Source organism: Corvus cornix, chromosome 3 (genome assembly GCF_000738735.6).
Source record: "Corvus cornix cornix isolate S_Up_H32 chromosome 3, ASM73873v5, whole genome shotgun sequence".
In the NCBI taxonomy this organism is placed as follows: Eukaryota; Metazoa; Chordata; class Aves; order Passeriformes; family Corvidae; genus Corvus; species Corvus cornix.
In genome coordinates, this window is record NC_047056.1 from 13052503 (window position 1) to 13079792 (window position 27290).

Sequence of the window (27290 nt, forward strand, 5' to 3'; positions counted from 1 at the left end):
AGAACAGTAAAGAATGTGCCATGGCTTTAAATATGAATTTCAAACACAGTGCAGCCAATATCCACATTTGTTGAGGCTTCCATCCCATAGCTTTTCTCTAAGGCTCAGTCAGGAATGCAAGGAGTTTCTCCTGCTGATCTAATTTTATCCCCTCGCAGATATCCACCAGCACGAAGGAATGAAGTAGAGCCTGGGCAGTTTCTTAATTACTTCCAGCTCTCAGAGAGGGACCCAAAAGATAATAGTGAAGCAAAGATACTAAACCAGCCTATAATTTGTGTGTTGCTGTACACAGATCTTGTGATAATCTACTGATAGATGATCCCAGCCTTTTCTCCAGCCGGTGCCTGTCCTAATGCCATAGACATTTCTATGAGTTTAACTGCAACAGAGCACAGCAGCAAACAGGAATGGCTGCTACACAATAAGTGAAATATGCAGGTGGTTTCCCCATCAGACTCATGAACTGGTTTCCTCAAATGCCAACAATGACTATTTAGCAAGATGTAACTTTCCATTACCTAGGAGGTTTTGCATATTCTATATCCATAGCACCTTAGCATGACTGGAGTTGGGTTTATTCAAGTTCACAGGAGAGCTGGCCCTGCCTGTACTGAACTTGTGCCAGCAACAAGGAGTGTCACCACCAAGGTTCAGCAACCTCCCAGGCCCCAAAAAGGAATCAAATCATTAAGGAGCTTTTGTCCTCGATACGGCACGTAGAACGTCACGGCGAGTACCAGAAGTCATTTGTTCAAAAGTGAGGTGTATCACAGAGCATAAAACCCCCACAGTGCCAGCACAGCAAACAGGTCAAGTGTGCTAGCTGAAAGATTTATTTGATTCTTCAATAAGCACACATGTAAGCATCCCCTGCTGCTGCAAACACCGGGATGAGATGGGGTAGTGCAGCTAGAAATGAGTCAGAACAATCACAGGCTTCTGATCTAATGAACACAACAGGCTGCCTCCTCCTTGTGACCTCACTTCTGTATGAGAGACTCAGATATGAGTAAAAACTGTGGAGTCTGTTAGGTTTTTTTCTTCTTGGTTTGAACACCAACCTGGAATGGCAGTGTGTGCACAAGGTACACACCACCTCTGGTAATGCCACGATCACTAAAAATCAAACCACACACACACATGCAGAAACCCCTGACTAAACTGCACCACTGAAGTGAGAGTGTAAAATAGCCTGACAAATTCATGTGCCCCCCACCAGACAAGGCTCCTCACCTGCCTTTTAAGAACCAGGAGTTGCATCTTCAGCTAACAGGATGGGCTTGTCATCAGAGGGATCAGAGCTCCACAGGGTCCTTCTTGCAGTGGGCAGGTCTCATGCTCAGCATGTGTCCGAGTGCTGCTCTTGGGAACTGAAGGTGGCCCTGCAAGGCACTGAACACCTGCACACATTTATGGCACAAAGTCTCCTTCAATCTCAAAATGTTGCTTCTTTACAGACATGTTAGAAAAGGTCAAATTCAGGAAATAACAGTTTAACAACAAGCAAGGAAACAGAGGGCCAAAAGATTCTCCTATCCAAAGGTCACCAAGATTCATCCCCCAGAGAAATGCAAAAGTATTCAAATTCCTCATGGGACATACTGTCATTCTAAGGCTTGTGGCAGTGCTCTTATAGAGAGTTCATGACCATGCTGTGAGGCAGCCAGCAAAAGGACTGTTTCAACACACAGAGAAAAGAATAAATAAATCAAGACAGCCTGAAAGTATTCTAAACTCAGTGTTTTATTGCTCTGTGATTATTAGTTACACTTTGACACATTGCACTTCGGAATAGATTAGCACCTAGTACATAATTAAAAAACTTAGTATCTTCCAACTCATATAATTGGCACTACAGAGAAAACCCAGAGATCTGTAACTTTAACCCAAGATTAAAAGAGATAAAATGTTTACATCCTTTATTGTTGGCAGGTGAACTTTCATTGTGGAAGGCCCTTAAAAATAGTGAACAGAAACTAACAACCTAAATGCCCTCCAAAAATATATAAAAACAGTATCAGATAAATCACTCCCTTCTTTACACCAGTCTTTTTGCTTTGGTACTTTTAGTATCCACGTGCACAGTAATCCCTCATCTATTTCAAAGAAAAAAAAAGTACCATGATCAAGACTACGCTGACTACTTTGGGTGACAAGAGGAGAGACTCCCACACACCATTCTCAGCACCCATGCAAACAGCATTTTCATCAAAAGTGGCATTGTCTCAGGATTTAACACATCCCAAGAGGTTTATAAATAATAAATGTTGGGGGTTTTTAAAAAGGGAAGAATTATTTTGAATAAATAAATGACAGCTCTAAAGCTGCATTGGCTTTGGTGACCAGTTATCTGTATGCAGCATAAGTTATCTTCATGAGGCAAGTGATGAGATAGCATAAGTGAAGTCCCTGAGGATCAGCATCTCCGTGTTCAACTTGTTTGTTTCACAACGTGTGTAGACAGCCTGGAAAACAATCAGTCCCAAGGCATCTGCTTTTTAACCTCCCAGCACAGCTGCAGACCACACAATGAATTATTTCTGTACCTCTTCTGCAGGCAGGAATACATAAATAACACCTAACTCTTAGTGGGAGGTGGCAGGGAATGAGTTCTCCTAAACCTGGGCCAAGTGCTCCACCTTGTGTTAGTCCTCGGCACTCAGAGCGAAGCTCTCGATGCCTGATCCACAATTGCCGGTCCAGTGGCATAGCTCATGATTCCTTCTGCCTGGGAGCAAGTGTTGTCCATGGTGCCATACGACTGCTGCTCCGTGGGGGCCAGCACCGTCCTTTCTGTAGGATGAGGACGCAAAACCTGGGGGACGTACATCTGAAATCACAAGTGAAGGGTTTTAGTGGTCTCTCAAAGCACAACGCTGGGATAACTCACCCAGGAGAGTATTTCCCCTTGTCACTCTTCTTTTCAACCTCCTTTTCCCATTCTTCATCTTAACACCTCAGGCCTTTTGCACCCTGCTGGAGGCTTCCTGGTGCAACACTCACCTGCACCTCTTGACTGTGGCACAAGGCCTTTCCTTCTACCTCAGTCCTATATCCTTCTCAGTGGCATGGCAAGCAACACCTGCTACACGTCACAGCTTTCAGAATCAAAGCAGTGGCCACTGACTGCATTTGGCAGCTGTCCAGATGTGAGGCTCTGTCTGGGGCAGGGCACAGAACACAGCACACAGAGCTGCTGGAAGCAACGTGTCTCAACTACTCCTAAAATGGCAGCCGAAGGTACTTCTGGGACACCACGTGGGAGCAGGCAAGGAGCCCAGCTGCAGAACTCTCTGGTCCCACATGGGATGGCAAATCCCACAGTCCATTCAGACTAATATGTCCTACACAAGCTCTTGGGTAAGCAGGGTGAGAAATTAAGTTTTTCTAGGAAACATAAGGGAGTATTAGTAACTCTTAGCTTCTTACAGAAGATGTTGGGACTGTTGGTACATCTGTGTCTTTTCCTCTTTCACCTTGTGTGTCGTCTATCTGTAACCAGCAACAGGTGGGGAAAGAAAGAGAGAATATCAAACTGGTGAGTGAAAACCATACACACAGATCATGAGCACCCAAAACCTGCACAGACAGATCTCAGTGCAGGGCTGGTACTCTCTCCTACAATCCTTCTACACAGTATCATAGAAAGGTTTGGCTTGGAAGGGGCCTTAAAGATCATCTAGTTCCAACCCTTTGCCATGGGCAGGGATGCCACCAGACCAGGTTGCTCCAAGCTCCATCCACCCTGGCCTTTCATACTTTCAGGGATGGGGCGTCCACAACATCACTGGGCAACCTGTGCTAGTGTCTCAGCAACCTCACAGCAAAGAATTTCTTCCTATTATCTGATCTAAACCTACTGTCAGTTTAAAGCCGTTCCCCCTTGCCCTGTCACTAAACACTCTTGTAAAATGTCTCTCTCCACCTTTTTTTTTGTAGGCTCCCTTCAGGTGCTGGAAGGCTGCAATTAGGTCAACCTGGAGCCTTCTCTTCTCCAGGCTGAACACCCCCACTGCTCCCAGCCTTCCCTCATAGCAGAGGTGCTCCATCCCTCTGATCATCTTGGTTGTCTTCTCTGGACTTGCTCCAACAGGTCCATGTGCTGGGACCCCAGAGCTGGATGCAGCTCTGCAGGTGGGGTCTCAGCAGAGCAGAGCAGAGGGGCAGAATCCCCTCCCTCAACCTGCTGCCCACGCTGCTGGGGATGCAGCCCAGGATACTTTTTCCATACTGCTATTTTCTCTCAAATTCACTGAGAGACTTTCCTGCAGACACTGAGAGACATTCCACTCTGCCAGGCAGCCTACCTGCACCACAGGCCCTCTTCAGCCATCTTACCAAGAGCCTTTGTGAACAGACACTGCCAGCAGGAAGGCATGGACAACCCCACAGGAACAGCTGGTGCTCCGTCAAGCACACAGGTAGGTGTTGAAAGGTCAGGTATCCATCACTTACCCTATAATTCAGTGGACTCAGGTACTTGAAACAGCCAAAACAAGTGTAAGCCAAGCAAATAACAATAGTGATGTTGACAACAAGCAAGGTAAACATCGTTGTAGGTGCTTTAAAACCTAGAAAAATATTCAGAGAATAAATATAAAAATGCATAGCAGAAAAAACCAACAGAACCAAAACAAGCCTTTATTTATCTCCCTCTTTTTCAGAAGCCTCATGGATTTTTTATTTTTCCTTAGAGGAACGGGCAGCCAACTTCCAGCCACAAACAGGAGAATGTCATTATACACAAACTTCTCCCACTTCTAGAGGCCAAGAAATGTTGCTGTAATACTTAAATGATAGACAAGACTCACAGTGATTCTCCTCCTCCCTCATTCATCCATTTGCACTCCCTTCTTAAATACTTTCATTAATGATCTGTGAAATATAATATTAATTACATTGATTAATCATGATGGTGGTACCAAGCTGGATGGTTTGCAAACAGCTCAAAGGTATGAAGGGAGGAGAAGAATCAAAATGATCTTGGTAGATAAGACCACCCCACTTGCTTTAAAGGATCAAAACAAAAAAATCAACAGCAAGATAAAACTGTATGCAGAAAACAGCAAATAAGTACAATTTGGAAGGAAAAATGAAATGTAGATGTGAGGGATAACAATAGCACTGCAGCATACAACTGCTGGAAAGCAGTCAATAGTGGGATGGTATCAAAGAACACAGGAAGAGAGGAAAATGAAAAAACAAGACAAGTCTCTGGCACCTATACAAAATAATTCAGTGCTACTGAGCCTTCAGCTGAGTAGCCTTGTCTGTAATAAAATAGGGACAGAATTGGGAAGAATCCAAGGAAAAAGATCAAGAGAAGAAACAGTAAATATGAACTAGGCTGAAAAGTAAGTTTTAGTTCAGAGAGTGTGCAAATAAAATTATAGGAAAGGACATGGTTGCCTAGTACGGAAGAAGTATTAAAGATTACAGTGATGTCTTATTTTCCAGATCCACTAGGGGAATATTCTAAAGAAATTAATCTCATTTTGCAGTAAAGATGACTTGAATAGGATAACAGGAAAAAGTAAACATCACTACAAACCCTAGCTGTTCCCAAGCTTCTTCAGACAAAAGAGGCAACACCAACCCTCAGACATTTTTGTGGTAACCCCAGCATAAGCAGTGGCACAGAATAGACAAGTTTTACACTTTAGCAGGTTATAGAAGCCCTGCACCGGTCTGTTCACAAGGGGAAAAACACCACACACACACAAAAAAACAAAACCAAGAAAAGCCCTACAAACACATCACTATTCAAACCAAAAAAAAGGAAGTGAAAAAACCTCCCTATGGGTATTCTGGAATGTCCTTCAGAGGAGGTTATTTTTATAAGCACAGGTTACACAAGTATTTACCAGATGGTGAGGTGTGTCTACACCAAAGCCAATGTATGGTGTAAACCACAAGACAAACAGCAGAGATTAGGGAAGGAAAAGTCTCCTACATCAGTTTTCCCCTGCACTGTGTCCTCAGAACTCCTGCCTGTCAACAGCTCTGGAGAACATGGGATTCAAGTGACTACCCCAGGAGATGGAGGTTGAACTGCAGATAGGACCTCACTTCCTCTGTGGTGAGAGGCCCAGTGGTGCTGCAGGTGTAGGATGGATGGATGGATGGACAGATGGATGGCATAAGAGCTGAGGAGGAATACAGGCACTGAGGAGAAAGATGACACCAGTACAGCCTATCACCTTCAGTATGCAGGCAGGTGGTATTTGATCCTGAGAATTGGGAGAGGGGTCTTTCCAGGCTTACATTAATATATAAGGAGTGAGAAACAAGAGTACTGTCACTGGACTCTGCAACCAGACTGAAACACCCATATCAAGCCAACTATACAAGCCAGTGACCAAGCAATCAAGCTTTACACCATAAACTGATCTATTTTGCAGATAAGGAAGCAGAGCTCTCTTACCCTTCCTTCCTTCCTTCTTTTTGGCACTAGAAGGAGCAATGAAATCAATGGCAATGAAATCAGCGTATCAAATTCCTACCTCTCAGACTGCCCTGTGCACTGACAAACCACCAAACAACATCCTGTAAGCAGGGTCCTCTACACTGCTCAAGCCAAACACAGTAATCCAGCCTGTGTTTTCCATTATTAAGGTCCCTGACAAATAATGGTTTTACCATGCAGAACTAGAAAACATTATAATAAAAGATTTCATTTTTACTTCACCAGGATTTCCTTCCTAATAATTAAAGAGGTGGATCAGATGCTGAGCCCTTGGAGGTGATTTTTCTAAAGCATGCTCTAGAAATTCTCCTGTTAATTTAGAGGACACAGATTTGTTGGTCTTCCTGGTTGCAAAAGCAGCTCTCAAAACAAGGGAAAAAAACAAGCTCTCAAACATACAAGTAATGCAGAACCTATTAAAATCCAAGGACAGCCTGAAGCAATAGTTCCAAGTGCCTCTTACCTCCACAGGGAGCTTTCCCTACCCCTAAAGTTAGATGACAGCCTGCCAACAATACCTTTCTGACTACTGGTATGCTAGAAAACACCATGCAAACATGATCATTTGCCATGAGGGCACAATGCTGTTAGATATCAGGAGCTTCCTTCTAAAGAAGGGAAACTTGACTCTTCCACCATCACTGACACCCCCATTCCATGCCAAATGCTTCCTGCTGTATCATGGATAAAAACCCATACGCTGTTTCTTACCTTTTCTGACATCAAAGGTGTTGGTACAGCACAGCCAATACTATCAATGCCAAGTATTTGCAAAACATAGAATGTCCCTATTTTAAAAATAAATTACACACAAAACCCATGATATTTTAAACTACAATGTGGGGAAGAGAGTCATCATCTCACTGCAGTCTTCCATGTAAAATTTGATGGATGATGTAGAACACACGAGGACTAGCATCAGCCAATATTTTAGCATTTTTCCTGAGTGATGGCAGCAACCAATTCACCCAAGCAAATTAAACTTATGCCCAGGCTATACAAGTGCAGGTAGTGAAGCCAGTGATCATCTTACTACAAAGAGCTAATTCTGAATAGATTTTTGGTTTATGTAATGATTTTTACTGTCTGTCACTTCACAGCCCAACTGGCCAATTCCAAGTATCCTGATTTAAGGAATACATGATGTCCTGTGAAATGAAGGAATATGGAGCCCCATGGTAACAGTTTAATATATCAGCCATCTCCATCAAAGGCCCTTATGCAAATCTTGTGTAGTTCAGTCCCACAGGCAACCACCATGACCTCCCCTTTAGGGAAGGAAAAAGAAAAGTCTGCAAAGCTTGTGAAACTTCACATCTTATTCAGGGAAGCTGGCAAGAGAGCTGGGAGCAGCTTCTAGGTGGAAACAGGTAATACTTACCCAGCCGCACAAAGGAGTAAAAATAGAGCCAGAAAAGGCAGAGGATTGGAGCTGCCAGGGCCTGATTGACAGCTGCAAAGTGCATCTTCTTCTCCAGCTTGGCAGGGAGATAGGCGTAGTAGAGGTTGTGACGGTCCACCATGTGCTTCAGGAGGATGTAGATCAAACCTGGCAGGGAAAGCAGGAGAGCCAAGCAGAGGTTGTTGGAGGTTTGATAAAAAGCAGCAGCTCTGTGAGGAGATCTACACTATCCAAGTGAGTGGAAATGTAGATACCAGTGGTGGGTACAGCCCAAACACGAGGAGGGTACAGCTGCACAACAGCACCTGCTCCTAAGGCTGTTGCACCCCCATCCCTCCCCTCTCCACACACTTCTCTGTGGTGCCTCTTGTGCTCCCAGGGAGAGCCCAGAGCTCCATCTGAGTGCTGGCACATGAGGCCAAGCCAGTAGGTAAAACTTCCTAACTCTTCTTCCACTGTGCTGGTGAGGAAGAATGGCCTGACAGTGGCTTAACCTCTCCCTCTCGGCTTTCACCAGATTCATGAGTGGATTTCAAGTCAGCTATTCCTTATCCAAACAAACAGCCAGGAACTGCTGTGGCAGCTATGAATTGCAACAGCTCTGGGATGCAATGGCACATTCAGATTATTTACAACTGCATACAAAACAGAATGGAAGTAAATATCAATTACACTGTTACATAAAAATTGGCCACATTCTCCCAGTAATAAGGTTGTTGATTGAACCAGTTCTGAACAGTATCTAATTTAGATAATTATCTTGTATCTAGCTCTGTAAAGTTTTGGATTAGAAAATGAAAATGCCAACTATATAAAATTATTTAGTACTACTTATGTCTGATCTAAACCTCTCAACACCAGAGCCAGTACACTCAAATTTGAGAAATAAAATAAACATCTAATAGACATTAAATACACTTTCAACCTCTAAAGGCAATACAAGAGCTAAGTAATTCATCATCTTTTTCGGTGTTCTTCGACAAGAAGGGAAGGAAACTTGGATCCAAGTCCTAAGAATTATCAGCATTTGAACAGGAATAAGAATGCAGAGCTGGGCCTTCCAACCTTCCCACATGCCCCATCTCACTCCCACAGTGCTCACTGGAAAACTTACCAAAAGGGACAATGATGGGACACGTGATGCTATAGGCCATGATGACAGTGAACACACACAGCATCCAGGCATACATTGCTCCAAATTCATATTCAAATGCCTGTTGCTAGGAACAAAAACAAAACATCCAAAACTCTCAAGTCATCCATCAATGTGTCAGGAGTTAAGAATAGATTCACTAAAGCAACAATTCACCTTCTCTTATTCTCTCCCCCTGAGAGATCAGTTATTTCCCTAAGAGGCAGAAATGATGTAATTAGATGAAGTATTATGTGTTTTTATTATCTGGACATACAGAAAAGATGCTGCTTCTTTCATAGCCTTAAAGTAATTTCTGAGGGAATCTGCATCCACAAGAAGCAGCCCCTTAAAACCACAAAGCAGAGAATAATTGTGCCAGACTCAGAACCTTCACCTCACTGTGGCAGCTGTACACAGGCTTAAGTTCCCATTGTAACACCTGGAATTTCAAGCTATAGGGATGACACATCACCTGGAAGTCCACCTCTTAAAATGGAATACAGGCAAAAAATACATATTTTGCTAGGTGTATGTTCAGATTAAAGCAAGCTGTTCACACCTCCTGGCTGACAGAAGAAACTAACTCTAGACCGATTTGAATTAAAAAAACCCCTGAAGTTCAGACTACAAGATAAAATCATTAACTATTCTATAAAATCCTAATCATAAAACTCTGACTTAGAGCTATGAAGAGATTGATACCTGAAGCTCAGAGCTTGAGGTTTGATTTTTGACCATCTCTGACTTGAATAACTCCCTCCCTGTTATCTGTGCTGCAAATGAAGGGAACATGAACCTGTCGTGGACAAGCAAAACAAAGGCTAAAAAACCACAAACGTCAGGAGATGATAGTTAATGGTGTGAAGGATGGGTGCTCCCACCGTTTCTGACAAGGATCGATCACTGAGTTGCCTCCTGCTAAGGAGGAGCTCCAATACCTGTTTGATGTTTTTCCTCTCTGCTGTGGACTTGGCCATGATCATGCGTATGGTGTAGAGGATGAGGCCTGGCAGGCGCAGCAGCTCCATCCCATTGCCCACGAAAGCAGAGGCAATCACATAGTTCACAAAGAAGGCTCCCTGGTCAGGCAGGAAGACACATCTGCCAGGAGAGACACCAGACACTGACTGGGAGGAAGATAAGCAAACACAGGAGGTATACAATCTATCCCTATTGCCTTTGGAGATCTCTTACCATCAGGATAAGCACTATGTACCTCAGGAAGTGGCCAGAAGAGCTGTGATAACCTTGTTGTAAAAGAATACTGCAGAGCTATAAAAGCAGCCAGTGTAGTATATAAGAGCCTGGCTGAGTTGCAGTTCAGATGAGGAATAAACTGTTCACAAAAAGATGCAGCAGCCTGATGGGTGGCTGACAGCAGACAAGAGCATCATCTGATGTCTGCAACAGCAACCTGCCACAAGATGAAATAAGACTGCAACAGAATAATCATCTCTCCTAACTTAGTAACTCCTAATTGTCCTCCTGTTACTAATTTTGAAACAGCATTTGGAAACCTATATCCTAACAATTGCATTCTATTCTTTCCCTCCAGGCACAGGCACGAGAGCTGAAAATAACCAATACCTGCAAATTTGCAATGCAATGTGTGTAAAAACATACATTTTCCTTAAAATCAAGATGCACTGGATTACAGAAAGAGAACTGCTGCAGTTATTTGGTCTCACTGTAATCCTTGGGAAGATCCCCTGTCCATGATAGGCAACAATCCTCAGCCAGTTCCAATACCTTGCCATCCTTTCTGTGAAGGAATTCTTCCTAATGTCCAACCTTATTGTCTCCTCCCCTTATTCAGCAACTCAACATCATCCCAGAGTAGCAACCCTGAGCAAATTCTAATAAACACTAACCAAGTCCAGTAAAGAGTAAAAAAAAAAAAATGTAAGTCCTAAGTATTCCTTTACAAAGGAATAGCATAGAGGGAACATTATTTAGCTAATACTTACTCCAGCCTAACTGCAGAATCAGACGATTCTCTGTCAAACAGCCAGCGGAAAAAAAAATCAAGGCTGGAAGAAAGATGGTGAATGTAATTCAGTCTCCCACATCTTAGCACTGTCTAAAATAGCTTCTCTTTTCAAGTAGTTTAAATCAAGATAGTTGAGAGAATTTAATCAAATAATCTGAACACTACTTTGGCTCTGTCACAGGTACTGATAGCTGGAAATAAGACAAAAGGTACAAAATCAAACAGAACAGAAACATCTACTCCATATTAAAGTTTTAATTATTAATTTTTAGCAATTATTATACAGATAGGACAAGTACATGTCGCCCAGTTAGCCAAGGAAACAGTCAAATACTGTGGAAAGAAAGGGACAACTCCAACTGAAGTACAGGAAACACTCAGGAAACTTGGTTCTCAGCTAAGATTGCAGCTATGGGCAACTTTTAATTAGCCATTGGTCTTACAAGGTCTTAAATTTCTTTGTTAAAAGAAAAGTCAGGCTTTGGAAACTTTAAGGGTTCTGAGGACCCCCAAATGTAAGATGAGCATTGAAATCTAATGTGTAATGACAACATAATCACACACACTGGGGGGAGTGAGGGTACACTGACTATACCTCACAACTAGAAAACACAAGTAAAGACGTCTCATCATAAAAGTACTCAGTCATTACTTCATTTAACTATGATTCTTTACCTGGTCAGACCAAGGGAGGGCAGAATCAATACCATGAAGATCAAAAATATGTAGACTTTATGCATCATTATTCTGTTCTCTGCAGATCTATCAACATAAAAAGGCACTGAGTAAGAAACTCATACAAAAAGCTGCCACACATGAAGGATCTTGCCTGGACAATGCCAACACCTGTCAGACTTCCAGCTTCCCCTACCATATCACGTTGCTACAAGATAAAAAACAAACATCTTTGAGATATTCACCAATATGGACCAAGCAGACTTTCAGTAGCTTCTTGGGCAACAAAAACACTGCTGAATGTAAATCGAGACTCTGGATGAGCATCACTACAGGTCTGTACCACAAGCACGGTGATGTGCAACCACCACAGCTGGTCTCTCACCCAAAGACACTCAACCTTGCAACAGCTTGTAAACAAACAGCTCTTCAAGTGTCATGCCAGGAGGGATTAAGCAGTTCAGAAAAGGGCACCACTGCCAAGAAACCAGACACTTAGACAACCTCCTTGCCAAGTGTCAAGTCTTGGGGAACAACATGACACTACTAACACCATACCCCTACTGCAGCAGCAGGAACATGGATCTAGTGACACCCTGTTGTCAGAAAAGTGCAGCACTATGAACAATTCAGACTCTTAGAGGTGGCATCTGAGAGGGCTTTAAAACCATAGGGGTTTTATTACAGGAACTCTTGGGCATGGCAAGACCTATCAGTGTAACTGCACTGAGGCTTGAAATCAGACCTATGATCTCTAGTGACTTCAGAAAGTTATTTTGACTGATTGAGAAGGGCTCAAAGTTCTTGTGTGTAGCACAACTACCAAAATAGAGTTGATGAAAAGCATACAACTGTGGCAAATAAAAGGTAGGCTCTGGACATGTCTTAGAAAGGAATGGTACAAAAATTTGAAAGGAAAAAAACAAAATTGACCTTAGAATAGAAAAACAAACAAAAAAATGGCTACAAGCTTTATTGACAAAGATTGAGTGAAGTTGAGGGAAGCTGGGATTGACTGTGCAGTACTGTGCTTTTATCTGACTGAAGGCAAACAGGGCATCAAATCTGGTATTCCAAACCAAGCTGTGATGAAGTCTCCAAGTCAGCAGCACATCAGTGGGCTTGACATCTCTGGGGTGCACCAGTTCTATGTGAAAACCATGCATCAACACATCTGCTGGGCCTTTGGCCCCATGAGCCTGCTCAGATCACCACTAATATCCAGCAGAGCTGAGTTGTGCACCACGAGTAACATCCAGACCATTTTGTCATGCCAAACTACAAAAAGATGGATGCCCTTTTTCATAAATTGTCAGCCTGGAAGGGATCCAAACCCACATGGCCTATCCTCTCAGAGAGTGACTTAATTATGGGATTAGAGGCACTTCCCATGCTCCTGTTGAAGCTACACCTCCTGAGCCTGCTCATACTTTTTTTTTTTTTTTATTAAACACAAAGAGGAGCAAAGTGGGAAGTAGGGGAAAGCATAAGCAAATCATGTGGTCAGATTACACTTGCTGTGTGGGTTATAAGTTACCTAAACCCTGAAATGTGGTTATAACACTAGAAAGAGACAAGAACAGGAAATTCCCTGCTATGAGAGGTCTGCGGATTTGACAGTTCTGTGAAAGATCAGCAATTTCCTTTATTTTAGTAATTCAGCAGATAAGGTAAAAACAGGGGAAAAGGTTGCTTACTTTGTCCAGTGGGACTCCAGCAAAGTTGAGTAATACACAATTGTTGGTAGCAAAGCTGAGAAGGACCAGAGCAAGAGTGTTGGGAAAAACTGACTGATGACAGGATTCTAGTGGGGGAGAAAATAAGTATTAAAAACACTTTAATGCAGTAGTGGTGGAACAGAGATGGTAGTATTTTGCTTTTTGTAAATTATAGCAGGATGAACTGGGGAAATTATATTCAGATAATCTTAAACTGAGTAATAAGTGCTTAGCACTGGCATGCAAGACACAAAACCAAAGTGAGATTAGGAATTAAATTCCATGAAAGTGCAGTCTCACAAGGAGTTTTTATGTAGTTTGCACTAGCTTGGGGAAATATTTAAAAAGAACATCTTGCAAGTTGCTTTAGCTGCGGTCAAACTAGGATCAGATATATATGCCATCTTGCTTTGAACCCTATGAGCAAAATAAAAACATTTTACATCAGAGTTAAAAATCTGAATTTCCTCCCTCCTTATAAAAAAAAAAAATCAAAATACAAGTTGGACTTGAAATTCTGTTTTTTGCAAAGATTTTTTGATTACACAGTTTAGAATTATTTGTTTGGATTGCAAATTTTTACCACAAACAAATACATAAATATGTTATCATAATATAAAGCCTCAGATTAAATTACTTCAGACTATTATCCAGGAGCAAAAGAGGGCTAAAGACCTGATTCTGGACTTATGTTTTTAATCAGCAGCCACATAAAACAATCCTGAGAATTTCAACTGAAGGTGTACAGTAAGACAATGAAACTCTACCAATTTATCAAAATTTTGGTCTGATGCACAGCTATATCCAAACATATGGCAATACTTACATTAAGGTAGTGAATAGGTTTAGTGACATTGAACTTGTCCATGGTTGAGATGATTATGGAAGGAGTAGTAAGAAAAAACAGCACAATAAAAAGAAGCAAATTAATGCAAGCCCATCTAAACCACCATTTCAGTCCATGCACTGAAAGATTTTTCCTGGAGAAAGAAGCAAAAATAAAAAGGATAGTAAAACAAGCAGCAAGCATTTGCTGTTAAAAAAAGATATATACTATCTGTCAAGTGACAGGTGGCACTGCTTTTTCTAAACTGAGCTTTCAAAGTTATATAACAAAGCACTACACAAGTTCCAGTTGCTGATCCTTATTAGAAGTAAAGAGAACTGTGCAAGCTCTCTTGAATGATAACATAAATTGTGCTTGCAGAAGAACACATTTATTCTTTCATTACACAAACAATGTCTAATGTAGTTAAGGTTTGGGATGAAACACTTCCATTGTCCAGTAATACAGAAGTACTAAACAGAAATGAAACAAGGAGAGACAGAGATAGAAGACACAGAGAATTTCTGCAAGGAGAATACCTATCAGAGGCAGAATCTACCAAAAAACTGTGATGTGAAATGAAATTTCAAATTTACAAATATTGCACCCTTTCCTGCCATATTAAAACAGCAACCATAGATTTTAAACAAGTAAAGTTCTTAAATGTTATTTGAGATGGTTGTCAAAAGGACTGGAATGATTTGAACTCCAGCCAAAGCCAAATATTCAGAACAAACAAAACAGGGATACAGAAGCTCAGTAATATTCCTAATTATGACAAGTCTTTTTGTGAACTTGGAAAATCCCTGTGGCTCCTCTTCTTCAAGGTGGGGGGAGGAGAAAAGAAAAAGAACAGAAAAAAACCCAAACAAATAAACCAACCCAAAATATCAAAACCCCACCATTTTTTTTCTCTTAGACATGTTTAGAAAAGTTTTGCAAGTGCTTCAGTGCACTGAGTCTCAGACCATTTCCTCAGTCCAGTGCTTGAAGAAACGAAGAGGAAATGAAGCACACACACAGAAAAAGGCACATTAAACAATCCCTACCTGGAAAGCAGCTTGCAAGAGATTTTTTAATTCATATCTCAAAATAAGACTGCTGCAAAAGACACTAAGCTAAGAATCATGGGGTTTTGCCTCATGGTTAAAGATTCTGAACTTTGTTCCCAACTGCAGCATTGTAGTTCTAGAGAAAACCTCACAATTACCAGGAATCAATAGCACAGTCACCTTAAAACTCATTTTCTATTAAAATCATTAAGAAAAAAAAAGTGATTTTTAAAAAAACTACATACAGGTGAAATACAGTAATTTGTGCATGTTTGTGTCTCACTTGCAGTTTTGGGTTGGGCAATGGAAATGTCACAACAAATTTACTATTACAGAAGAAAGGATTATATTGACTCAAACCTAAGGGATTTGCAAAACAAACAGAAAATGCTTAGATATTTTTTAGCCTATAAGCATGACAGATGACAGCACAGGAACAGTTTAATTCAAAAAGCATTTATCTGGGACATATACTGAGTCAATAGAGATGTTAGAAGACAGACCAGAGTTTACAGAGTGGATCAAGTTACACTCATCATGTGGCAACTCAGAAAAATATATACATATTTTGAGGATACTCAGCACCAACACCAAGTTGCTTTCCTCAGATCTCAACAGTAGATATGCACACTGAGGGACAGACTTACACAAGATTAGGGTTTTCTTTAAATTTTAGGCAGGAAAAACTCTAGTCCATTACCCCAAGCAATGTCCACAGACCCCAAGGATAAGAAGAACACCAGTAATGAAAATAAAGAGGCAGATCAGCCACATTCCACCACCACATAAAGTTTTAGTTTAGGGTTAAAGAATAACACTCTCATCTGTGTTTCTCCTGTTCCCATTCTAAACCTACATTATCACCAATCAATGGATGTAAGACAGAAATCTTACCAACAAATATTCTCAGGATAAGGAGCATATCTGACCTCCCAGCTGGATACACACAGCTCCCTGCTGTAGGATGATGGCTGGGGTTCTCCTTTACACTTAATGCTCTGACATTTGCAGGCATTGAAGTCCTTAAGGATGCTGTAAGGAAGAAGAGGAAGATTTTTCCAATTTTTTAACACCTGAAAATGCTGAATATGTAATGAGAAAGTCTGGGAATAGTGATAAAGGGTTGTTTTTTATTTTAATGACCCGCAGTCAAGATAGAATTTAAACAACAATGTAACATATTATGCACTAATGACCATTATATAAACAGTTGCTGCCACATGCTTGAGATCTGTTTTGTTAGAAATAAAAAGCAGTCTTGGTTTAAACTGTTTGCTGTTTCTACCAACATGAACAACAGCAATGGGTCATATTAAAAAAAAAAAAAAAATCAAAGCCTGAGAGCATTGGAAAAAAATTAAAGACAGACAGTTTCCTAAACACATCTTTACATAATACATCTGTTTTCAAATCAAACTAGACTAATGAAATGAGACTGCAGACTAATCCCTTACTATCTAAACCAGCCAATTTTGCCTTGAGTACCAATTCTCAGAAGAATTTTTAGCATGCTGGTATTCTCACAATTCAAAATATTAGCCTCTTTCACCCACTCCTAAAATAATCACAGTGCTTAATTCTATCTTCTAATATTATGAGTTGACCGACACTCAAAATATTTAAAGAAAGTTTAAACATGCCCAGAATAAATACTTTCAAAGATCTCTCAAAGGACAGCAGGGCGAGTAGAAGGGCGAGACACACATTCAGAGAATATTTTATTAGAGTAGCATAGAAACAATAGATATTATATTTAAATGGGGAGATTCTAAAATCTGTGAACATGCTTGTTTCTCAGTTGAACGTAAAGAAGACAGAGAACCACACACACAAACACTAAACTATCAAACATAACCCCCAGATCTTTTCCTTACCAGAATTCAAGCAGTGATGTCAGATTGCCAGCATCTTGCAGCAGCAAGTATTTAAGAAAGTTAATTATTCTTTGACAGTTTATTTCAAAAATACATACAGAGCAAGCTTCAGCCATCATTAGCAAGCTTCTACAACCATCTGAGCCCCCAGAACTTCAGTTCTGGCTCCCTGTTTCTCCCATCCTATTTCAGGGCTCTGTGGAGCAGAGCATCCTAAGGGCACCAAGTAACTTTCTAATTTGATGGGAGCCTCAGCTTCGCACGTAATCTTGTCTAATTTTCCAGGGAATGGAGCCCACCACATTAATTCCAAGCTAAAAAACAAAAATGTTTTCAGGCCTTGATGATTCAACTGAGAGATGCCTGCAGTGCAGCTCAGAACACATGCTCAAGGACAGACTATCACATCAAAATTGTACACAATACATCAGTAGCTAGAGACGGAACTTCAGTGCTTATTTCTTCTTTCGTTTTCACATCTCAAAATGTTATTTCATTACAAAATTACAAGAGGAGGCAGATTTCATCACACAATCACTACTCCGTTAAGGAGTAGCAAGCAAAACTTTCTCCAACACACCAAATTCTTGCAAGAAATTCTGCATCCTGCACTTCCTTGAAAAACAGCCTGGAAGACTGTGTCTCTGACACGACTTGAAGGCCAAAAGAATGCAGACAATTTAAGTGACAGAGGCTAAGAAGAATTTAAAAAGAGCATGATGTGTTATGCTGTGATACAAATATTATTCTGCTTTCCTTTACCCACCTTGTGTTAGCAAAAGATGGTCACAAAATGCCAACAGAACATGAGAGGCTACACACATTTTCTCTACAAATGACTGAATAAAAGCACAGAACAACTTTGGATATTAGATCTACACATATATCTATAACAACAGGTAAGAGATGCACAGAATATGTATCTATCACCTGTGGCAAGGTCCCTCACTGACTCTACACTTCTGAGATGACTTAACCAGCAGAGTAATTTGCACTCACTCTGATAGCTTGGTAATTGGACCATTTGCACAGTAGAAAATGGAGATATCAATAACTCATATTCAAGAACCAATCAGTCTGGTCTCTTATTAACCTACACTGATGGACTGGATCCCACACAGAAGAGAAAGGCTCTTTATCCCATTAAATGCCCCAAGCCTTTTAGTCCCTTAGGTAGTTTCTTCACTCACAGCATAGAGGCTAAAATGCACACTTACAGGAAAACTTACCAGAAAGCAAAGCAGAGCAAATCCACCGAATGGTGAAAAAGAAGAAAGGAAGAACCAACATAAGCAAACCAGGGACACAAACAAGAGATCAGTTGTACTATTTTAGTAAAAAGAGAACAAACATCACAACAGACAAAACTTACTAGGTTGCCATGGATTTCTCTTGAAATGTTACAAAAGCCATTCCCAGCGGGTTACTATGAACAGCTTGTTCCTCTTTTGAATATTCTTCCTCAAGTTCATTTCTAACTTTGGTATAATAATCTACAGCATCCTCCTGTGGGGAAATTGATGACTGTTACATGCAAGTACGAGATGGCCAGTATCTTCATCAACACACAGCTTACACAAACCATAGTCACCCTTCCTCATACCATTCCCACAAATTACAGATCATGTCACAAGGCAAACAGGAAGATTCTCTTGTACTTCAGTTCGTGCACTAAGATTACATTTCAAAAGTTTCAGGGAATTCCTCTTTACCACACAGTACGAGAACATGGCAGATGACCTATAGGCAATGAATGAATAAAGAACTTTCTGAAGGCCACTGAAACATGACACAAAAACTATTTTCTGCTCCTCTAATAACCTACTTAGCCATAACTAAAAAAGAACACTATCTCTTACCCTTTCACATCCTCTCATTTCGCAGCAGCAGAATTGACCACATGGCTTAGGGTTGATTTGGACCCTCTTGCCATACTTCTGATGCAGATGTTCATAGTAAATCAGGCTTTTTTCTGCCTGTTTTCTGCACAGGAAAATACATTCATAACATTTTGCAAGAAAACAGTATCAAATCAAGCTTTAAAAGATTATAATCCCTGAGAGAACAAGTTATGCCATGGACTGATAGCAAAGTAATCAGTCACCAAAGATATTTACACACACTTTATTTTGGTTAATCATATAAGTATAATTTATTTTCACGTCTGGAATATCATTATATAGCCTACACTTGCAGTGAGGTTACAGGAAAAAGAACAAACAAACTAATGCTATTCTTGAGAGCCCAGAAGACAACACTTGTGTCTCCTGTGATCAGCACCTCTCACCAAAGAAGCAGGGTTAACAGAGTTATTAATTCAATAGTTCAGTTTTTCACATTGCACTGCCTGACTATAAATAACTAAGTACATACATGAATAGATAATCAGCAAGTCAAAACTTAACTTATGCATCACACAACATATCACACCTACAAGAGATGGGCTGAACCCCACAACTCCCTTTAAAACACAGCTGAACCTAACTGAAGTCCAGACCAGAGCATTCATCTTTAGTACACACGAGGTTAGTACTGCTGGTACATGTTGATTAAGGACTAGCAAAACATTAATAAAATTATGCTAAACTCATGGAGGTTACAAAAACAAGTACCTTTTTTTGAAAAGGTTAATCAGCTTGGCTACGTCGTAACACAGCTGGACCTCCAGCACTGTGCAGGTTGGGTAGGCATCCCTGAGAGGAAGCAGCACATGAGACCAATAAGAACAGAAAGCACAATGAAGAAACTGCTCCAAAGAGCAGCACTGATATCTAACTGACATCTCATCTCTCATTTAATTTCTGAATGAGGTATCAGAGAGCAGAGACTTCCACAGATAGTTGGGAAGTTACTTTAACATGAGATGTGCAGCTTTATTCCAAGTAAAAGTTGTGTGGGAACATGAATGGAAAGTGTGGATACACAGACACTTTCTTAAATTCTGATTTTAAGATCAGCTAACTAACTTTACTGAAATATAGTCTTTTCTAAATTCTGGCTAAGGAATAAAGTATACTTTTACAAGGTGGGTTCTATAATATGAATTTTAAACAATGCAAAATTAAAAAACCTTATCTGCTTGGGCAGGTAAAACTACCAGGACAATTTTATATCTCCTATTCCTAAACAAAGATGGAAAGAAACTTTTTACAAGGGCATGTAGTGACAGGGTAAGGGGGAATGACTTCAATCTGAAAGAGAATAGATTTAGATTAGATATTAGAGGAAGTTCTTTACTGTGAGGGTGGTGAGGCACTGGTACAGGTTGCCCAGAGAAGCTGTGGATGGCCCATCCCTGGAAGTGTTCAAGGCCAGGTTGGATGGGGCTCTGAGCAAGCTGGTCTAGGGAAAGGTGTCCCTGCCCATGGCAGGGAATTGGGACTGGATGATCTTAAAGGTCCCTTTCAACCCAAACCATTCTATGACTCTAATGTTATTGCTCAAGCACGAAACTTACGTGAAATGGTTTTGTATTGTCTCTTCACTCGCATTTTTTGGAAGACCAGTTATGAACAACGTGCACTTAACCTGGGAGAGAAAATGCAAGTCACATTTGGATAAACCACATCACAAAAGAGAAAACAAGAATATAAGGAAGGCCAAGCACAATTAGCTGTGTAGTGTGTGGGGGGGGAAGGTAGGAAATTCGGATTTTGGTGGGAGCTGCATCTATTTGACAGCACTTTATACACTGGTAATAGGCTACAGCAAAATTTCACAAATCCCTCCCCAACTCCCTTCTCTCCATCCATTCTCACAATTCACTCAATAGAGCATTGCTTTCAGTCAATTCCTTCACATTCATGTCACATTCTAGCATGTAGGAGGCACCTTAGCAATTTGCTTTTTTAGCATTATCCCCTAGCAAATAAGCTGTATGGTTTTTTTTTTCACTCCAACACAGACACTTACTATGTTTTCTTCTTTATATGTGACGTACTTCATGTGATGTCTCATGAAGACAACAGTCAGAATCAGGTAAACAACAGCAAAAACTGTGTGCAGCCAAAGCAGATTATTGCTGTCAGACAAAACATTAGGAATATGAGAAACAGGAAGAAGTAACTGTCCAACTGGTACAAGCAGCTATTAAAATGATAATCAGATCAAAACCTCTCACTGAACACAAAGCAAGAAGAAAAAGGTAGTTACTGGTAGTCAGACACACCTATGCAGATGCCTTGGACAGCCAACAGGATAATTTGCTTATCATAAACTTCTATGGGTCAGGGAGCTACAAAGCAAACAGATACTCTATGACACAGACATATTTAGGCAGTGTTTGGCTTTCACTTTTTCATGCAGATGACCTATAGCACGTATGATGCTATTTGCCAAAATGTTTGTTATTCATTTTTTTATTTACTGTGCTGAGCACACAACTGAACTTTCCTTGAACACAGTCCTTACTCAAATTGAAAACAGCCTCATAAAGGGAGTAAATACTGCTTTTCTGATAGCTCCTTCTTCAAAGCTGACAGAAATTCTGTTCTGTGAACAGCTCTTCAGTTTTGTGAAGAGCATTAATTATTGCAATTAAACTAAAATACAGGAACCTATTTTACAGATGAAAAAAACCCAACCCAACAAGAAAAATAATCTCCCTTAGTTATTTGGTTTCATAATGTGGTTTAACAAAACGAAGAAACTCTGTTGGACATAGTATCATGGATGGGTGTGGATTGATCAAATAATAAATTAGAAGACTTGTGCAGCTTCGTGATGCAACTATTTTACAGATTTTTAAAAGACATAGAAGTCATTTTAATTGTAATCTCAGAGACATGCACACACATAAATCTAATGTAAGGGAATTTAAATCATCCCAGTAACACATTCCAGCTATCAGCTTCACCTTCCTTCTGAAGCATGGTTCCTCTTCATGGGGAAATTTCTGAAAATAATATCACTAGCTGTGCAGTCATTAGCCAAGAGAAACATGTTGTGTGAGAAGAGGGAGCTGAGAGACTAGAAACCCAGTCTCAAGATTTCTTATCAGCACTGTAAGTGCACATCCTGAAGCAGAACATATCCCAGTTTAAATTGATGCAGGGGGATTAAGTTATTCTAACCCCATGAGCAATGCTGCAAATAGCAATTCCTGTGTTTAGAGACCATGGCAGGAAACATCAGCATGAAGGGACTCTGCAAGACTTACTTACCTAGTCTGTAAGTTTACTATAGTTGTTCTTCCAAAACTATAGGGATCTTTATCTAAGAAGAACAAAAACAAGTAGGAAAATTAACTGGTGCAACAGTTACTGTCAGAAACCCAGCTTCTATTCTATTTTTTAAAGAAGTTGTTATATTTCTTTTTAATGCTGAGCAAGTTCACTGATAAAAAGACTTAGAATGATAATCAATGTTGGTTTACTCTGCACTGCATTTTAAAGTTGGAAAAAACACCCCTAGATTATACCACCTTTGAGCCATCAAGAAAAACAGTAGATTGTTTTGAAAATCTGAACACTAGATCTTTGAAGCAGTTCCTTTTCTCCCTCCCTTCATGTCCATTAACAACATTGCTTAGGGATTGAACATATTTCCTTCATGTTTTTCTTTCATCTTAACTGATTTCTTATCTCAGGCTTTTAAGATGCATTAATTCAATGCTGACAAAGCAAGGCCGATAACCTTGATAAGGTCAAAAATGGGTTTACATGACATTATTTCTCTAGACTGTCAAGTATTTTAGAAAATGATAATGCAAGTGAGGGAAAATTGAGTAAATGTTCATAAAGAAAAAAGAGTTAAGTGTATCTGGAAAGCTAAACAATCCTTCTAGCCCAGACTGTTAAACCACATTGCAAGTTACGTTAGCACAACTGAAAGAACTGCAAATGCACAAAATCAGCTTACAGTGGAAGAGGAGGAAGAAGGGGAGAGATGCTAAAGCTTTGGTTTTCAGCTGTATTTCCTAGACTCACAAAAGTTAATGCAGAAAAACAGAAGCTGTATTGTCCTGCTTTAATAGAAACATTAATATAAATATTTATTAATAGATTATAATTATTAATAAATATTTATTAATAATTATATAAACAGAGAATTACCAAGAAAGAGCTCATAAAAGGGAAGTTAGAGATGGAAGTTCCACAGGGAAACAATACAAAAAGGAAAAGGTACAATGTATCCTACTACAGACAAGAGCTATGTCACAAAGTTCTTAAAAGCCCTGAACAACACTTTAAACATGATCTTGATGAGACTGATACAAAACCAGGTATAAAATGGGATTGTAAGGGCCCATTATCAAAAATGGAAGAGTGTATAAACAGGGTTTAACAGAGTTCTCACTCAAAGAACTCAGTATTCCCATCAGCAAACTGAATGGCAGACTAGGAGACATGATTATTGTATTTGTAGGTGCCACTCTGGAAGACATAATCAGGACTAGACTGCAAGAAACATGAAATTAACTTTACCTAGTCAGCATTGGCAATGTCTCTGCAAGATTTGTCCAATTTTGAGACACAAACCAAGACTTAAAGGAACAATGGGAGACTGTGTAGCTAGATTAAAACAAAAATTCAAGGCATGGCTGATGATTTTATGATCAGCCAAATGGAAAACATTTCTCATTAAAGACCAAATTAACTGGTCAGTTTATGAAAACAAGGAAAAAGCAGACAAACAACCCCATGTTTATAATCCTCAAACAGCTACAAGGATTTTGCAAAGAGGAAAAGAATAATGTATTATCTCCAGTGACAGGTCAAAAAAACCTGATTTTAAATTAATTGAAGCAAAAGAGGTTCAGACTGGTTATTAGAAAAAGATTTCTCAGCAGTGAAGATGTTTTCCATTGACAATCACCACCAATAAAAATCACAATGACAAACACCAGTTAAGAGGACATGGGTAAAGTTAATCCTGCCTTGAGCCTTTTAAGTCTTGTCATCTATGTCTGCATGAGGTCTGCAATCTTGTTTCTGACAACTGTTTAAAGAGCCCCCTACACTCACACAAATTTCACATCAGACTGAGGGGGTGTGTTGGGTTTGTGTGGCCAGGTTTTGGTAATGGTGGGGCTACAGGGGTGGATTCTATGAGAAGCATTCTCCATATCCCATAAGCTAATTCCAGCCAGTTCCAGGACAGACCCACTGCTGGCCAAGGCCAAGCCAGTAAGGAATGATAGTAACACCTCTGTGATAACATATTTAAAAAGGAGAAAAAAGTAGTTGTGCAGATCTAATTGCAGTCAGAGAAGAGCAGAGTGAGAATATGTGAGAGGAACAGCTCTGCAAACACCAAGGTCAGTGCAGAAGGAGGGGCAGGAGGTGCTTCAGGCACCAGAGCAGAGTTTCCCCTGCAGCCCGTGGTGAAGAACCATGGGGACGCAGAGCTCCACCTGCAGCCTGTGGAGAAGACCTGCTCTGGAGCAGGGGATGCCTGAGAGGAGGCTGTAATCCTGTGGGAGGCTTGGGCTGGAGGAGAGTCCTGGCAGGGCCCTGTGGACCCATGGAGAGAAGAGCCCATGCTGGAGCAGGTTTCCTGGCAGGACTTGTGACCCTGTGGGGGACCCACGCTGTGCCTGAAGGGCTGCACCCTGTAGAAGAGTGACCTCTGGTGCAGCAGTTTGTGGAGACAGCATCCAGCCAGGGCAACCCATTACAGTGGTTAAAACACCACCTTATTAAGTCCACCAAAATAAATTTTCAAAAAATCTTAAGAGCTTTTACTAATACATAAAATAAAGAATTCTTCTCAGAATCCAAAAACCAAAAATTCTTACCGAGTAGATCACCCGATAGGTTGACAGGCAATATCACACACACGGACAAAATGCTGATAGCAATCAGCAAGCAGATGATGTGACGCTGGAAGGCGAGGTAATGGATGGCATCTTCACCACACCTCTCGTGAATCTCATCATCACTGCATCAGACACAGAAAAGCACATGGTCAGCCTACTTAGTCTTCTTGGGAGTGGTTTATGAACACACATTAAATCCTCACTCTACTCAGTGACATCCCCATCCTCATCAATCCCTATCGGCTTTCAAAATGGCCATGTTCTTTCACGTGTAAATTCAGGTTTCAAAAGGGTATTTTGCTTGTGCAGTACCACCATACAAAAATTAACACTAGGGAATTTAAGACTGAAACACTAATCTGAAAAGCAAATATGAATCCAGATTCTTTTGGACTAGAAAAGGACAAAGTCATTTTCTGTGACCTCCTGCTTTATGACTGTCACAAGCCTAGCTCCCCAAATTTAAGATCAGTGACAGTATTCACTCATCTCCATAAAGGCTCCCCTGAGAGGAAAATTACAACAGAATCACCTCACTCTTATGACACCCAGGTAACAGGAGATACAAAAGGCTTTGGAATGAACTCTCACCATCTCTCCACTGTCAGCAGATTAGATCATTAAAACAGGAGAACTTGGAAAAGGAAGGAACTGAACTAGCAAAAATAGATAGGCTTAACCCCTACTCCTTTTATATTTCAGTGTATCCAAGCTAAAAATTGATTTATAAAAATCCTTATCTACTAAGCCCCAAGAGACACAAAGAACACACATCACATTCTGTTTCTGGGATACACTGGGATGGCTAGTTAGTCAATTCCAACTAAAGCCCCAACTAAACCACCAGTTCTCCACAGAAACCCTTGCAGAGAAATCACACTGCCTGCCTGGGGCCCTACTGGCTTCAAACAGGGGAACACCCACAAGGTACTCTTTGAAGAGTAAAAACCTAGAGTGTAATTATTAGCTCTGAATCCATGTAAATGCCATAGATTCACTTAGATTCACACACTGTCCCAAGATTGGAAAGTCCCTGGGCTGCTAGCTTAACCCAAAGAAGTATTCCCATAATTGTTTTCACTTTCTTTTTTCACTCAGCCAGAGGCACCTGTATCAGTGCTTGTATTGAAATTCTATCTACTCAAAGGGGGAAAAAACCCCCAAATTTTTGAATGAAAACTGCATTTTCAAATTTAAAAAGATCAAAGCAAACCACAGCTCACTATTTCTGTTTCATATACTTACTGCATCCGAAAAGCAGCTGTTATCCAAGAACAAAACCCCTATAAATAACGAAAGAAGTTTTTAGGAGATAACATACAAAACCCAGAGTCTAATCCATCCAATTAAGAGAAGTGTTTCTATTAAGCCAAGCTCTTAGCTAAAAAGCCAGTAGTCTGTTGCTCTGAAATACAAGGCTCTAATACAAGTTAATCAGTTAAATGCTTGTTAGAAACACTGCTGTGATTACATTAACAGAAAGGCTTCTTATTTAGGCTTACAAATCCTCCAGTGAAACTGGATAGCAGAATTCACATCTCTGAGCGTCCCACTGTGGTTCAAAAAAACCCCTTCTTTCTCAAAAGGGCTCTTCTTTCAAGTGAACATTATCCAACTAAATAAACATGTTACTCAACAGCTGAAGTTGCTTTAGGGTTTTAAAAAGATGAAGAAAAGTACACAAATACACAAATAGCAGAGCAATCCTGATCAAATACTAGTATGCTTTTGATGTTCACATAAATAATTAATTTCAAGGCTAGATATTAAGTTGATGCATGTACAGAATGTTAAAACACAGGATGCCACCAATGGACAGCTCTTGCATGGTTCATTTTGAAGTTGCAACATGAAATTATAGAGGTGTACCAATTCAAAGGCACCAGAAAGACCATGGAGGGAGCCATTTAAAAGTTTGGCCAAAATATTACCCTCCACTCCAAACCAATTTGATTATTAAGAGTGCACAGCACTATTATTAGCCTCACACTGGCATCCAGTTTTCTCAGCACTGTGAGGAAAACAATGTACTATACAGAGCAACTAGGTATTATTTGCAATGTGAACACAATGTATGTTTTTGAACTGTTATCCAAATACAAATTATTTACTAGTTTTTTCCACTCTCCCCTCCCCACTGTTATCCAAATACAAATTATTTACTAGTTTTTTCCACTCTCCCCTCCCCCTTTGAAACATTAACATTTAGTCCCTCTCTAAACTAAAAAAAAAAAAAACCAAAACAACAAACCAGACTTAGAAACAAAGACATAAGATACTGGTTTATGATATATGGCAATAGTTTGTCAGGAAACAGAGATTATGCATGGCTCTATAAAAACACAGCAAACGATGCATTAATAACTTTTGCATAGAGATGAATTTCCAGT

General features: G+C 40.3%; 1 protein-coding gene across 1 annotated transcript in view; it reads right to left on the reverse strand.

Annotated features, from left to right (window-relative positions):
* Positions 1-1728: 1728 nt before the first annotated feature.
* The window catches only part of TMEM63A (transmembrane protein 63A), a 31647-nt gene continuing 6085 nt past the window's right edge, over positions 1729-27290 (reverse strand). Inside the window, exons 6-24 of the mRNA XM_039569331.1 lie at positions 26146-26183; positions 24880-25022; positions 22304-22355; positions 21054-21162; positions 20599-20669; positions 19754-19834; positions 19001-19124; positions 18514-18647; positions 16162-16299; positions 14216-14369; positions 13369-13475; positions 11672-11758; positions 10974-11036; positions 9945-10107; positions 8986-9091; positions 7851-8018; positions 4459-4574; positions 3433-3495; positions 1729-2833 (exon numbers count right to left, since the gene is read on the reverse strand). Coding sequence (XP_039425265.1) covers positions 2663-2833; positions 3433-3495; positions 4459-4574; positions 7851-8018; positions 8986-9091; positions 9945-10107; positions 10974-11036; positions 11672-11758; positions 13369-13475; positions 14216-14369; positions 16162-16299; positions 18514-18647; positions 19001-19124; positions 19754-19834; positions 20599-20669; positions 21054-21162; positions 22304-22355; positions 24880-25022; positions 26146-26183 — 2088 coding nt within the window. The 3' untranslated portion in view covers positions 1729-2662. The remainder of the gene's footprint in view (positions 2834-3432; positions 3496-4458; positions 4575-7850; positions 8019-8985; positions 9092-9944; positions 10108-10973; positions 11037-11671; positions 11759-13368; positions 13476-14215; positions 14370-16161; positions 16300-18513; positions 18648-19000; positions 19125-19753; positions 19835-20598; positions 20670-21053; positions 21163-22303; positions 22356-24879; positions 25023-26145; positions 26184-27290) is intronic.